The sequence below is a fragment of the Necator americanus genome, chromosome II, assembly GCF_031761385.1.
Source record: "Necator americanus strain Aroian chromosome II, whole genome shotgun sequence".
Lineage (NCBI taxonomy): Eukaryota > Metazoa > Nematoda > Chromadorea > Rhabditida > Ancylostomatidae > Necator > Necator americanus.
This window is the reverse complement of record NC_087372.1, coordinates 12834007-12849163: the sequence shown is the minus strand read 5'-3', so window position 1 is coordinate 12849163 and position 15157 is coordinate 12834007. Positions and strand designations below refer to the sequence as shown.

The window sequence follows — 15157 nt, the reverse complement described above, 5'->3', positions numbered from 1 at the left end:
TTGCGAGAAGCTGTATTATTTATCTCACTGTTCAAACCTATTCTCCTAACTCCTGAAACGAAGTATTTTCTTCTATAAGCCGAGGTACTACAGTAATTACTCTCCGTTAATGTGCATACGCTGGTAAGTTTTTCAAGAAGGGTTTCCCTGATAGCTATTGAAAGTTCTTATTAAATTCATTCGGTAGAGCTCGCAATACCGAATCTATTGATGTATAGATCTTATAATAAAGATCAAATTGAGGCGACCTATGAAAAAAGACGAAAAAGACGAGAATCCTCGTCTTTTTCGTCTTCTATCGTAGAATTAGCGATCCTATTGTAGGAAATGCACGAACGCAGTGACACGTTGCTTACGAGAGGTTTCCAATTTCCACATACACGCTATACTATATACATCCCCAGATTTTGCCGCTCACGAACAGAATTCGAAGCCAAATTTATTCAAATGGGGAAATTATTATGATTCCTCAGAAATGGTGAACTCACAAAAGCATATTCGTGGTTTCTTGATATGATATATTTGCTCACATATTTTGTCACAAAACGCAAAAAAAGACCCAATTTACTACTGAGGACACAAGCACAAAGAGCAACTATTACACGAGAACGTAAAACATTTGCAAAATAGTCACTGTGAAATTGCTTTTCATGCGTCACCAGTTCTGGTGGAAAATTGCAAAATGCGAATTTGAGTGTTTTTCTGATACATTTTTCCACATGCAAAAATTTCTAGCATTCAAACCAATGTTGACAAAACCTTATGCGAACTATTCTCACAGTTTTTTCATAGTTTCAATCCTCATATCCTTGTTTGTTAGCAGCAAGGCGTGAATCAAGATTGCGCGATTGTCCAGATGGTCGGCATGGCCTCATCTGCCATCGCAGCGGCCTGGACAGCTACTTACGCATTCTCGCACAGGCGAAAAGAGCTCAGTTTGAACCACAACTGCGTGGTATAAAAGCTCGGTGGAATATTTCCTCGAAGTAAAAATAAAGTCTCTTCGTATGGTTCCCAAGTTTCTCCCAGAAGTTTCAAATCGACGAAATCAGGTAGATTCGACTGGGCTTTTTTCGTCTTTTTATGTCAGTAGTGAATGTGCTCCTCAAAATACTTTCTTGATCCTATTTACAGTGGTTACGGTCACATCAAATCTCCTGATCTTTGCGGTGCGCTCCGTTGTCAGTGTCTGCGGCATCAGGAACGACGAACTTCTGAAGTTTCTGGCCTGACTCCACTTCTCTGGGACGGATTTTATGAAGGAGCACGAGCTTCGCTGTCGTTACTTCCAAGAAATGAAGGAATTAATTTATAGATTTCAAGAATCCTGTTTCATCCGGCCCAATCACTCCATGACTCCACCATCTATAAAGTTGCTTCATGAATGATATTATATTCGTGAGGCGGTAATTAGCATCTTCACGGATTCTATGAGAAGGGGATGTAGCGCAATGGTAGAAGGTTCTACTACGTCTGCACAGTCGATGGTTCGAATCTGGCCTTGGCTAGCCGAGTTCTCTACCTTTCCGGATCGATGAGGTGGTACTAGGATTGCCTAAAAGGACACCAAAAACACTGACGTGAAACATTATCCCCGACGAATTGTTGCCAAAATTGAATGAGCGTTCGGGACATTCGTAATCCTGTATGATTCTGAATGGAAGTCGAACACATCGGTGCACGCCGAAGGGATCCAAACACCTAATTCTTATCCATATTGCAGTGATGTGTCGCTGCATGTTTCCTCTTCCAAAACGATTCGATGGTACATTCGGATTAAAACGACATAAAGCTCTCGGTGCTGTTGCGTATCCGTCTGCGTTCGAAGCGCTACGGTGGAGCATACGACTGAGATCAAAGTAGGACCATCGCGAACTGCAGCGACAGCAACAGGGGTCCCTCCGACAATGACCGCTAGCTTGACACTACAGCACGCTTCTGGGGGCATATGGAGGGAACAGGAAGAAACTCACTTTGCCAAACGGAAACACAGGCAAAACCCCGTTAAAGTAAGATCAAAACCACCTGAAGCTGGCAGGGATCGCGCAGCGCCTAAGCAGCTGCGCTCGAAACTCGGCGGTGGAACTAACGGTTCCTATCGAGTACGGACATTCGCTAGCTCCACTCGTCTCAGCAAGTAGAGCCACTCACGGCAAGCAATGGTCCCAACACGACAGAAAGTTGTTCTGACCCAACTATGACTTTGCACATCATAGCTGAGCCTCGAGCTGTAGCATACCGTGCTCTGTCCTAATCACTTCAGGCGGAAAATCTAATATCGTCTACGAGGATGGCATTTCTTTGTAAACAGCGCACACTAAGCTTTGCTATCGTATATAAATAAATAAATAAATAGAGTAGGAGAAAGAGCGGGAAATCTCATACAGCCGGAAACTTGCATGGCTGCTCCGTCACTTGTCCAAAACTGCCTTACCGTATCCCTTCAGCCCTCTCAGCACCTGAGGCGACTGTCTCCTTGAGGAACACTTTCCAGCGAAACTAACACCGCAAAGCACATTCACTCCCGAAATATCGCGTGGTTATTTTGCCGGATGCGCGGCGTCCGCGATGCGGTTCAGCGACCAATGCGATTTTTTCACTTGTCCACATCACGTAGCTTATCACAACGGTGGAGTTTGTCGCAAGTGTCATCAGCGAACCCGCTCTGTTGTGTTTCCATGCGGTCAATTGTCTTCAATTTTTCTCCGGTTTTCCTTCGGTATCAAAGCGAAACGAACAGCGTCTGAACAAGTCTCGCAATTTCCGCTTTGGAACCTGATTTTGTGGATTCTCTCTTTCTTATCGGACACTTCACATTCGACTCCACATGATTTTGGGATTGCTTTTCTTCCTCATATATCTCTTTTCGGTTCGTGCTTTCGTAACCCCCTTACTCATCCACCGATTATTTCATTTCCAGAATATTTTGAGGAGATTGCCACGACTCATTGCTGCAGCAGTTACTACTGCTCCCAGCTGTCAGGTATGTAATTTGTTATAAAAAATTTTTTATAAAAAAGTTCTAGTTTAAACCATGATTAACTCCCATACACCGGTTCTTCCTCTTAATCCCCACATAATCCTTGTCCTAGAAAAACGTTTTGGAGATGAGTTTATACGAACTACGTTTTCGGCTCCGGCGACGTGTTTGGTGTCTCGTTTTGAAAACCGTGAGGGAAATGAAAGAGCGAAAGATGTGTGTAATGTGCAATGTGGTATTAGCAATAATCTTTAGCAGATATATAGTACCGGTGTGTAATGCCTGAACAGATTTCACAGAATGCAACATATCTTACATACGTATCCTAATTGTTCAGATCAACTATGTTAATTTTATCCTAAGCAAGCTAAAGACTGTGTCAGAAGAAGTTTGGACGAAATCCATTTTTCTTTCATTGTGAAGGTGTAGACGTACGAGGACAAATTAGTGTCAGCTTACTAGGACACAAAAAATTGTGTATATTACACGTCTCTGGGCTCTTAGTCCTTTCAACACCATTTATTTTTCGTATTTGACCCTCTTTTCGGAATGCATTGCGGGAACAGAAACGGATCTTCCTGTCAGTGTATGAATTAATTTATTCATACCTTTAGTTTACAGGTTACTAATACTGCTCTGATCTCATGACTGCCTGTTCCTAGTTCATTTCTCTTTCGTTTTGTTCTTATTTTCAACCACTCTTTATATTTGTGCTTGAGAAATAAATTTTCCATTTGTCTGTAATAGAGCGAAAGGACTGCTCTAGTTTGAAAGAATTTTTTCTGCATTTTTTCATCTATTCTGTAGAGCCCCATGTAATCCTACTATGTTTTCTCTCTTTGTTGTTTCGAAACCCCGTCGGGGAACTGCTTACGATTTCTTCACCCGATGCGTGCAAAATCATCTGATTCAGCAATCAATATTCGCAGAAACTTTGCATGTTTCTTCATTAGCGTTGTATTTGTTTAAAGGCATCACCACACGAATCTGAGGTGATACGGATTTCAGGTGGGGTATTCTTATACCGAATAGTAGATTATGGAGAGAGGAGTGATGCCGTCCATTTCCTCCTAGTTGCCGTAAAAAACGGTCCGGAAGATGCGGCGCGTGCACAAGGCTGGCGCGCTCCAATCGAACCCGTTGTAGAAAATAGCTCGCCGGATCGCTCGAAGCCGTATCTTCCGGGCCGTTTTTACGACAGTTAGGAAGAAGTAGACGGGATCACCCTTCTCTCCATACTCTACGATCCCGTTATACGAATACTCCACCTGGAATCCGTACCACCTCAGATTCGTGGGGTGATGCCTTTAAGTCATATGCATGAGAAGCTTAATGACATGAGATGGTCTGATTCCAGTAAATGTCTGCCGTCATCAACTCACGGCCTACATCTTCGGCAAGTGCCAATAGCATTGGCGAAGAGGCACGGCCAGGTTAGTTGAAATTGCAATTTAAAGTCAATCTCACTTTCAACGGTTAATATGCGGCAATACAGCGCAGGTCATACTTCAGCTTTGCTTCACAAAATCGAAGGTCATGTGGCTCGAATAAACGATGTGGTGCTGTTATCCAAGGAGGAAGGAGTGTGGACGGCAAGCGATGATCGATCCGTCAGACTTTATCTCAAACGAGACAATGGACAGTTTTGGCCATCTATTCACAAGATCATGCCTGTGGCTCCCACTTGCATTCATTACAGTGAAGAAACTTCTCGGTACTCTTCACAAAGTTCTTCAAGTTTTGACAGTTTTCTCAGAGTTTTCTTAACGAACTTTTTCCCCTTATCAGAGCAAGTATTCATGTTTAGACTTCTTGTGGGCCTTCTCAATGGTCACGTATACGAATATCATGTCGCAGATGACTACAACTCCATGAGCGACCCCGAAGCTAGAAGGTAATCTCTTCTATACTTTTCATGCTTCTGTTTTTACTGAGTTTTTTTTTCTTTTTTTTTGCGATACTACTTGTTTTTGTCCTTTAATAGTTTCTACTCCTGGAGAGTTGAAAACATGAAGTACGACAACAAAATCACAGAAACTATGTATGCCCAAAAGTAAATATTTGCGGGACACTGCTGTAGGACCACCAAATTGCAGCAATGATGAAAGAAAAGTCATCGAAAGCTAGGATCAACTCGCAACTGTCTTTTAACATTGTAGTGCGCATAACATTGAGACCATAACGATATGAAGTACTTTTAGATACATTTTTATAACTTAGCTATCATTTCTGGATGCACAACACCTCTTTAGAATGAATAATTCTAATTAATTTTCACACAGCACTCTTGATCGTTTGAATTTATAGCTGATATAACTAGATGGGGTAGAAGTCGTTGTCATGATTACTCTACAATAAAATGTATATGTAGTAGTGGAGCTTAAAAATATCTTCTGATTTCAACATTCTTCTCATAGCTTCCGTTTATCCGTTTCTTAATCCAGAGGAATCTTCGTTTTGCATCCATATAAGTTGATAATTTTTTGTGTTTGAGTAAAACATTACACCGTTCTCTGTAAAGTGGTCAAAACTGTAACATTTGAAGAAAAATACTTTGTTAGTTAATATAGCGACGAACTTACGGTACAGCGTGTCGCAACTTCACCAAGTTCTCATGTATAAACTAACTATACTATATATATATATATATATATATATATATATATATATATATATATATATATATATATATATATATATATATATATATATATATATATATATATATATATATATATATATATATATATATATATATATGTCATAGGTGCGATAGGGAGGACCCGGATCCTTCTCAGGTGAAGGGAGTCCTTTCGCCTATCGTCCAGAAGTGAAGGAGGTCGCAAACTGAAAAAAAGTTCATTTTCACTAAATAGTTGATAGTGTCCGATCCGTACAAACATTCTTAAGAGCAGCATATGACAAAGCTGCCGATTTTGGAATTTTTCCACGAATAGATAAGGGTAGGGGTGTGGTTCTGGAATATGAGTGTGATCACGTTCAGTTCCTCCTAAGGTAGTCCGGAAAAAGAATGTAAAACACCATTGCTTGATTTCGTGTTCTTAGTAACAGCCTGTTACAAGATAGAGTGAGGGCAATTCCGTCGTAGTCCAATGTCTGCAATCCAATTAATCTAGCTGAAAGATGTGACAGAAATTGCCAAACCTGCACAGTCGCAAACGCGTTGCGGATTGCTCACGTTTTGTAGCCTGTAATAAGTTGTTCGGGAAATCATGCTGTTTCACATGCCTCTTTCTGAATTGCCGAGAGAATTTGGCGTGAGCACGCTCTCACTCATGAATAACACGCGCTATCCCTACCTATTCGCGAAGAGATCCCAAGATCGTCAATTTCGTGATGAGGTAGACCTTTAGTTGGAAATCCTAATTTTGTTTTACACTCCACTCTTCTTTTCTTTTCACTTACTACATGTTTACTTTCTGATTAGATTCCTTGTCTATGAGCTATGAACTATAATTTTCAGGTGGACCATTCATGCTGGTCCTATATCTGGTCTAGGAATCGCCTTAAATGCTGAACTAGTGTTCAGCTGTTCAAAAGACAAATCAGTTGTCTGGCATTGCTCTGAAACGGGAATAAAACGGGGTAATCACTTGATCAGTTCTGTTTTAATAGCTAAATTGTTGAGACTATGTGCTCTTATGCTGTCTCGTTGTTGCAGGCGCTTTTCATTGTGACAGCAGTTGTACTGCGATGGCTATTGATTTACCATTCGTATTTGTTGGTGACCATGGCGGAAATGTAGTTGTAGTGAGACTCACTGGAGAGACAGCGCAGATGGTTAGCAAACTGAGCGCTCATACAGGTGCTTTTCTTTATCTACGTTGTTTTTGTGCAGATTGATTTATGATAACATGTTGATGACGAGTGAACTCTCACTTTAGGACCTGTATCTTCGTTGGCGTGGAATAGGACAAAGGAAATACTTTATTCCGGAAGCCATGACAACTTGGTTATTATGTGGGACATTGGTGGGAAACGTGGCGAAGCCTACGAACTCAAGTAAGTTAACGACTCTTTTCTATTTAAACATGTTTTCTTCCCTTTCTTTCCTCAACTGCAGTATTTTTTTTTAATTTTAGTGGGCACTCCTCGAAAATTACTAGTCTCGTTGTCGCTCCTGGCGCTGCGCGACTCTTTTCTGCAGACGATGCAGGGAAGTTAGTATGCTGGGATATGTCTGCTCACAGGTCAGATAAGTTGCAAAGTAGTTTTGCATCTGTTCATATAGTTTAACAAGTGACTATAATTTTTCAAGACTAGAGACACCTGGATGGAAAACCGCTGATAATTGTGAAGTTTGCGACGCACCGTTCTTTTGGAATCTTACTGCCATGTGGCAAAGAAAGGTGTGTACTGTTCCATTTGATCAGTGTTCATTTCATCCTAGAGAACCATTCAGACGGTGGGACAGCGACAGCATCATTGTCGAACATGTGGAAAAGCTGTTTGCGGATCTTGTTGCTCAAACTGGACAGTGTTTCCTCGAATGGGCTACGAGTTGCCAGTCCGCATATGTAACATGTGTCACAAGAAGATGGAGGACAATCCCCAACAATTCAAGTGGGTAGTTTGTAATTGTTAACATTACACTTCTATATGCAACTGGACTGTAGTTTGACAAAATTCGAAAAAAAAAACTGCTGTCTGAAAGTTCCTCATTTATCGCTGTCTAACTCGAATTTGTTCAGCACTATAGTACCACCGTAATCTTATTTGTAATATTAATTCGTAAAGTACTTTCGAGAAGAGTAAGTAGGGGAATAGTTCTGATGATTAATTCATCTCCAGTCGCATTTTCATTAGAAGGAAATCATGTCCATGCAGTGGATGCTTGAATGTTGCACTTGATGTTTCGACAGAATCGGCCAAGGGAAAATATAAAAACCACATTTCAAGATGGTTTACTTGATTGTATATATGGAGTCATGTTTTAAGGACTTTACAAGCAACAGCAAAAATTCTGAATTTGCTGCTGAATCAGTTTTCCTTTTTTTCTAGCTAAATATAACTAGTCGATACTGACTTTTAGTCTCACTCCGCTCTCCGTCCAACATGAAATTCGTAGCGGTGTGACAGCGATGCACCTCCAGGAGACTTCAGGCAGGCTAGTGACGGCTACCCAGAACAGGGTGGTTATGATTTGGGATATACGAAGTATGTTATGAATATTATTAAGAGGCTTCTTGAATACGTATGCGCTGTTACTTAATACTATGTCTTCCATCATCTTTCTGCACTGTTTTGTTCTTCAAATTGCTTGAAAGTTTTATGTTTCGCATGTACAGCTCAACAATTCCAGTTTAGTTCATACATTACATTGATTTCAACGAGTCTGTGACCACAAGATTACGGTGACCTAGATTTTTATTTCGGATCACTTTTTAATATCATGTATTCCGGTGAGAAAGTATATTAGTATTGAGTTCACTTTATACTTGCTAATTCGCAATAAACTATCAGATCCATTTGGAAAACAACAATAACAAGGCGAGAGAGTAGACAACAATTTGAATCAGAACATTGAAGGGTGAGAGTAAACTGTAATACAGCTCTACAGTAAATCAGGTTGAACAACTACTGCAAAGTCACCGAAAGCACAACAATCATATATCTACCCGCTTAATTTTCTAGCAAATTTCTTATCCAACTAGATGTGGTAGAATAGCAAGCACCCGATAGTGAACAGTCCAAATGTTGGATAGGTACAATATCAATTCTGTAGGGTATCAATAAGTAAGATCCTCATAGCATGCACATATTGTTGTCACTGAATCTAAGAAACATGCATATTAGCATTTGATCATTCCATAAGCTGTACTGTGAAAGGAAGCTATTACGGCTAGGTTATACACTTTAAAAACTCAAGTAAACAGAGACCGAACAAAACTAATAAGCGAAGCAGTTGCTTAAATGTGTCATAATTCACCCAAAATGATCAACATCTACAATGTTGTTTAGCAAATAAGAAGTTCCTGAGAACATATATTCACGCAAATGAACTTCGTCCATTTTTAGTTGTGCTATTCTCAGGCTTCTTTACTGCGAAAAGTGCAGTAACTGAGCTTCTCTCGTCAGAGCACGAACAGCTTAAGTCACCCACTAAGTCAAATAGGAGGGGTCCTGGGTGAATTATGTCGAAGGCGATTTCTTAGGGACAAATCAGCAAACAGATTCAGTATAATCAAAAGCAACAAGCATCGATCAAGGAACTTTCAATAAGCCGTAATTCCTGAACAAATACCAGTGGAAATTGGGCTTCGAGAATCAAAAAACAACAACTTTCTTTTAAAAAGAAGTAGAACACGGCTAATTGAGCTCACGCAAAATTTACCTGGTTAGCAGCACCATTTTTATATGGATAATCCAGTCCTCGTTTGATCTCGAAGTGAAACCTCACTAGCACGAACAAGACTGATCTCGTGGAGTCAAATCCTTATCTGAGAGGCTTATGGACTGACTTCGCATCAGTCCTCCTTTGACACCTTCCCATCCATCAGTGGGGCGAAGAAATCCCTCCTCAACGCGCTTATTTATCTAAATTACACAGAATAAGCACAAAAATATAGTCAAACAAGTTATGACAGAATGAACCGGCTTTGCACGAAATGGCGAAAGCTTTAAGAAGAAACAGAAATGTCCACTTTACAAACAGGAAGTTCGGCGGAAAACACGTACCACATGACAGATACTTTTTTTTAAATATCGAGTCATAGGGGAAATGTAACTGCCACTGAGAGGGCACTCAGTGGCACCCTTATTTCTAGATGCTATCTATCTTACTTTTCTTCTCTTAGTTTAGCCTATATGTCATGAATCCTCTAAGACTACTGCTTGATTCTTAGGGCCCCGAGTAATTTAGTTATTTACTTCCAGAAATAAAGACGCCACTCAGTGTACCCACCACCAACTAAGTTTTAGCCGTGTCATGTGGATAATTTCGGAGACAGTATTCTCGCAGTGTTGGACTTGATTCATATTGGTGGAACGACAGAGACAATTATTAATGGTGTTGAAAATAAACTAGGTTGAAAGTGGATTAAAAGTGAACGTACATGATAGACAACTCAATAGATAGTTTGGAGAATTTTTGCTAGAACAATAAACTTGGGAAGTAGTGTACCTCTTGTGCTATCATTAGGAACGCATCAAATACATTCTTCCCCGAGATTGCTGATGTCTCCATGAACTTCATCTTGTGGTATTTGGCAAAATATTCACCCTCTTCGTAGTCTACCTTTAATTAGGAAACAGTACTAGTAAAACGAAATATAATGCATTGGTTTGGGAGAAGGAAATCAGTGAGAACCCCTTAGGAACTCACCCGCCGTTCGCACTGATTATCAGATTTATGTCCTATCAACTGGAAAACACACTTCCCCGGATTTGGTCCTCCCATGTTAGCTTCGGCCTCGTGCAACCAACCATTAATATTTTCAAAGCTAGTGCGATTTGATATATCGTAAACTAACATAACACCAACCGAATTGCGATAATATGATCTTGTTATTGATCTAAACAGCCAACAATAGAAATAATAATCATTCTGAAAATAAAAACGTTTTAAAAGCCATACCTAAACTTTTCTTGTCCAGCTGTGTCCCATAGCTGCAGTTTTACTCTGAAACCAGGTCTCAGCTCTACCATCCGTGCGTAAAAATCAACCCCAACTGTTGGATCGCTAATTTCCGCAATTTTTCCTTCAGTAAAATATTTCAATAAACTGGATTTGCCGACAGTAGAGTCACCAATGATGATTATTCTGTACTGATAGTGAAATAATGGCCCATAATCGTCTCCAATGAAATTGAATTCCATTGTTGGATTAGTTTTCTCTGTTATTCCAAATCGCTTCACTTGCTGTTAGGAATATCTGGAACAATCGCACAGAAATTCCTGAACTACTTTTTGTACACAACGTGACGAAATATGATAAGCAGTCATATTATGCCATACATAGTCATATTATGCTATTGTACGATACTGCGAGTTGTTAGGAGGAAGAGGAGGATATGAACTCTGAATACACAGATACGAAGTGAGTATCATCCAGTGCAAAATCATACCATTTCTTTCAGTCATTTTACAATTCCGCTAACGAAAAAAAAATCGCACAGACCTTTTTCTTACTCCTGATTACTGCAACACTAGAAGAAAATAATACTGTAAGAATATAAGTCAAATACTAAAAGAAGTGGATGTTTTTAACTTTTGTGCGACTAACAACATTTTGCGAGTACATACCATCCCGCCTTAAGACATCGCTAGGAGTTCATTTCGTTAATTATTTTTTTCAAATGAAAATATAAAGAATCAGGCGTTCAAGTATAATATCAATTACGGGCAAACCATAAAATGATCATCAGGAAGAGAAATAATCTTACTTTTGCCAATTAATCATCAATAAGTGACAGAATGGTCAAGATAATACCAACAAAAAAAAAGAAAGGAAAATGGAAAGAAGGAAATGCAAAGATTTTCTCTTACAGCTTTTCATTTTGTTATCTCTAAAGATAGAAAAGGAACACGTTCGTAATCTGTTGCTAGTGTAAAGAAAGTTGTGCTTAATCTGATTTGATGTATTGCAATCATAGTAGGGAGCTTCTCTCCACAAATCAATCAAATTTTTTTTCTTGAAAAATGTCTGTCATTAGTAGATATAAAAACAACCTCTCCTTTCAGGATATTCTTTTTCGTTTACGAATTAAAAGAAGCTACCGATGAATTTGACATGATTCTCATCATTCTTCAACCATCTCGTTTAAGATTTATGAAACTCCACCGATGTTGTTCAACTGTGAATATCGCAGTGATAAATACAAATGATCATCAGATACTGAGAGACACAAAAAGCCAACATTCTGGTCACGTTTCGATATGCTTTTAAAGTAGCAGACAGCTTCCTGTGATGGAACACGGAGAATGTCACTAGTGTACCTAATGATCTCATCAGTGCGCTTTACTTTGAAAAAAAGTAGCGGCGTATCTCTCTCCACCGGTCTTCCCTAGGAAGTTTCGCAAACACAGCTATCAATTCTGATTGGTTGCAATAGTGCAGCGCTTTCCTATCGCGACCAAATTTACGCAAATGTATTGGCGATTTCATGTCTCTAAAGATGAAATTAGTCCTCGATGCTACTTATTGCTACGCAATTCGCAGAAATACTTTATTTTATTCCTATTTCTTCCAAAATACTCATGTCGTTGGAAGAAAATGAGCACAAGATCGCAAAGTGTCATGTTATTAAGTAGATGAATCCTAGGGATATTGCAAATGAGCCTCTCAACACATCCACGATCGCGTGCTTTCTATAGTTTTCTTAGAATATGGAACAAGAACATTATTTCTGATCTTATAACCATCCGTCAATCTTCTTGTCATCCACGAGTTTGACATATCACTGCCAAATATTACACAGGCGTGGAGGGGCAAAGAAAGCAGCGTATGGAGGACGCATCAACACTGAAGCAGGTTTTATTCAAATAATTGCGAATGGATATGTGTCGAAACTAAGTTAATCCTCTTTTCCGTTCCAGGAATTTTATGCATCAGAAGAAGCCTTAGAAAAAGAGCAGTGATTAAACAAGGTTTCAATCGAGTCGTCGACTAGCCGATGCAAAAACCAACTAATTCGCTTCATAGCGTTAAGACAACGCACATAAAATCCTCGCTTGGAAGAACGAAAAGGAAGCGTAGGAGGAGAAATGGGAGCAAAAGTAGTTGACAATTCTGATAACGATTGACATACATTAAAAACATAAGAGTGGAATAATTGGAGGTATGCGATCCGCTGCTCAGGTGAATCCGCTTGTACTGTAGTTTGATCATATTTTTCCATTAACAAAGACAATATAAACAGTTTATAAATAGGGATTGAGAAAGTCACGTTCAAATTCTATCTACTAAGACTTTACGATTAAACATGTATGAATGTCCACTATTATTCATTCTACTTGAAAATACCGCTACGTGTGCCATGAAACAGAAACTTAGAAGAACAAATGTCACCAAAATTTAGCCTGGTTTCTATTCAGCAAAATTGACCCTTTTTAACACATTGTGTAGTGAGCTGTAAGGACATTCCGTTGCTACAGAAAGTGAGAGATCTTCACGCGAGAACCTTTATCCATACCCAGAAGGCTAGAGTAGAACAGCAGATACCAGGGTTTCGGTGACAACTTAAAGGAATCATCCCACGAATCTGAAGTGGTACGGATTTCAGATGGAGTACTTGTATTCAGTTGTTCAGTTGTATATACGGGATAGTAGATTATGAAGAGGGGGGAGGAGGCGATCCGTCCATTTCTTCCTAACTGCCGTAAAAAAACGGTCCGGAAGATACGGCTTCGGGCGTTCCTGCGCGCTATTTTTTACAAAGAGTTCGATTAGAGCGCGCCAGACCCGTGCACGCGCCGCATCTTCCGGGCCGTTTTTTTTACGGCAATTAGGAAGAAATGGACAGAATCTCCCCCATCTCCATAATCTATACGAATACTCCACCTGAAATCCGTACCACCTCAGATTTGTGGGGTGATGCCTTTAATATTGGATTTTTTGAGAGATGTCAGCCATCAACCATTGACCGGATAAGTTCTCCAAATTGATTTGCTCTTCCAATTGTATGATAAAACTGCGGAAACGGAAAGATATTACGCACAATAACGTGTTGTATTGTACAACTCGTTATGAAAGGGGTAATTAAAAGTTTAAAGTTGTGTTTCAAAAGAAAAAAAATGGGGAAACCTTGCGTTATGATTTGGAGACAACACCGTCCCTCTTTTTTGATGTATATGATCAAATAAATAAACAAATCATGCTGTTTTTAGCTGCAAATATGACAAATGAAGACATTGGAACAGAAAGTACAAATCCATTCACTGGGATTTCTTTTTAACTTCCTACTTATACATTTCGTTTTACTTGAACCATATGTAGAGGAACAAAGACAGGGAACCGGGGAATATTATGAAAAAAAAAAACAGGAAAAGAAAGAAAAGTTGAGAAATGGGGAACGGGAACAGAATGAGCATAGTTGATTAACTCTAGAACGGAATTGAAAGAAAAGAAAGGGAATATTCCACCACAGACCATTCAGGACAACATATAAATTCGAAATCGGAAACCGGAAACAAGCGGAGCATGCGAATGAAATGGACAGCGGATCAATAGGTGTCGCCTTGTTAAACTCGTGCTCCTGCAGTCAGCTGCAGCGCAAAACATCCGAGCGCAACTTCCAGTTTCGAGCGCGTTATTTTTACACCAATACTGACGGTTGTCGGAAACATCAGACCGGTTCGACTTCCAACGCTTAGAAAAGTTTATTAGTATTGAAATTAGGAATATAATCACGCGAATTGACGTTTGGTAATTACAGCTTTCTCTAGCTCGATCCTTTTTTCCTTTTTCTCGAGAGGAAAGTGTTTTTGAAAATTTTCTGGAGGCTTTTTTATTTTTTCTATCTCTCTTATTATGTTGCACACCACATCTCATCGTTGAACTTAACCACTACGGTCTGTGCTTATCCTCTAAGAAGTTCACCACGAAAAAATTCTTACATTATCCTATCATTACCGAATGATTTATGAACACAGGACAACAACAACGATGTTCTCATTTCTTTTATCCTTTAATTACGCATGCAAATTAACTGTGATATATTACCGCGTAATAGATATATACATGCAGCTGTTCGGGTTGGTTACGGGTGGGTTAATTGAAGGGTCAGACGAGGTCAACTCACAACAACGATGCAGCTGCCTGTTGCCATCGATGCCATGAGTTTGGATGGTTGGAGAGGGATTAGCGGATTACCGAGAGCACCGTTCATGAGCAACAACGAAGGACAAATACCGCCTACTCTATCAGAAACTTTTGTTTCGAGTAAAAATACACACGTCAAAATGAAATGAATTGTCGATGGCTACGAATAGAGTGGAATGGTGTGAGGGTTAGCCAGTTAACAGAGAACGTTATAATTACTGGTTCTTTCCGACAAAAAAAAAACGAATATGAACAGCTGCGTGGCTCGAAAGCGAAAGCTGTTGAGCGCATTTTCTGTCAGGAGAGTTCCCCACAATTCTGTTAGAAGTAGGTGAAACAGCTCGCAAAAAAGTAGGATGTAGGGGAGCAATGGTATTGAATTCATAGATTCTAGA

The 15157-nt window shown here is 39.7% G+C and overlaps 4 protein-coding genes across 6 annotated transcripts; 2 read left to right on the top strand and 2 right to left on the bottom strand.

The window, feature by feature from the left end:
- Positions 1–856: 856 nt before the first annotated feature.
- On the top strand, positions 857–4531 carry RB195_017672 (uncharacterized protein; the record flags this gene model as incomplete). Its single annotated transcript, XM_064184766.1, has 4 exons — positions 857–935; positions 2932–2983; positions 4338–4413; positions 4493–4531. 4 exons carry the CDS (start codon positions 857–859, stop codon positions 4529–4531), a joined length of 246 nt encoding a protein of 81 aa, XP_064040647.1.
- RB195_017671 (uncharacterized protein) lies at positions 4341–8169 on the top strand (the record flags this gene model as incomplete). Of its 2 annotated transcripts, XM_064184765.1 has the most annotated exons (10): positions 4341–4413; positions 4493–4694; positions 4788–4874; positions 6465–6586; positions 6663–6806; positions 6886–7003; positions 7084–7191; positions 7260–7350; positions 7404–7564; positions 8034–8169. In XM_064184765.1, 10 exons carry the CDS (start codon positions 4341–4343, stop codon positions 8167–8169), a joined length of 1242 nt encoding a protein of 413 aa, XP_064040646.1. The 2 variants fall into 2 exon arrangements, with proteins under 2 accessions (XP_064040646.1, XP_013305154.2); XM_013449700.2 differs by lacking the exon at positions 4341–4413 and having other exon boundaries at positions 4648–4694.
- Positions 8170–9185: 1016 nt separating this feature from the next.
- On the bottom strand, positions 9186–10819 carry RB195_017670 (uncharacterized protein; the record flags this gene model as incomplete). 2 transcript variants are annotated; one of them, XM_064184764.1, is made up of 6 exons in its annotated part: positions 9186–9233; positions 9336–9400; positions 9463–9538; positions 10125–10238; positions 10326–10515; positions 10578–10648. In XM_064184764.1, the coding sequence occupies 6 exons, from the start codon at positions 10646–10648 to the stop codon at positions 9186–9188; spliced, it is 564 nt and encodes a 187-aa protein (XP_064040645.1). The 2 variants fall into 2 exon arrangements, with proteins under 2 accessions (XP_064040645.1, XP_013305155.2); XM_013449701.2 differs by lacking the exons at positions 9186–9233; positions 9336–9400 and having other exon boundaries at positions 9401–9538; positions 10578–10819.
- Positions 10820–14093: 3274 nt separating this feature from the next.
- On the bottom strand, positions 14094–14829 carry RB195_017669 (uncharacterized protein; the record flags this gene model as incomplete). Its single annotated transcript, XM_064184763.1, has 2 exons — positions 14094–14309; positions 14743–14829. The coding sequence occupies 2 exons, from the start codon at positions 14827–14829 to the stop codon at positions 14094–14096; spliced, it is 303 nt and encodes a 100-aa protein (XP_064040644.1).
- Between the last annotated feature and the right edge of the window lie 328 nt (positions 14830–15157).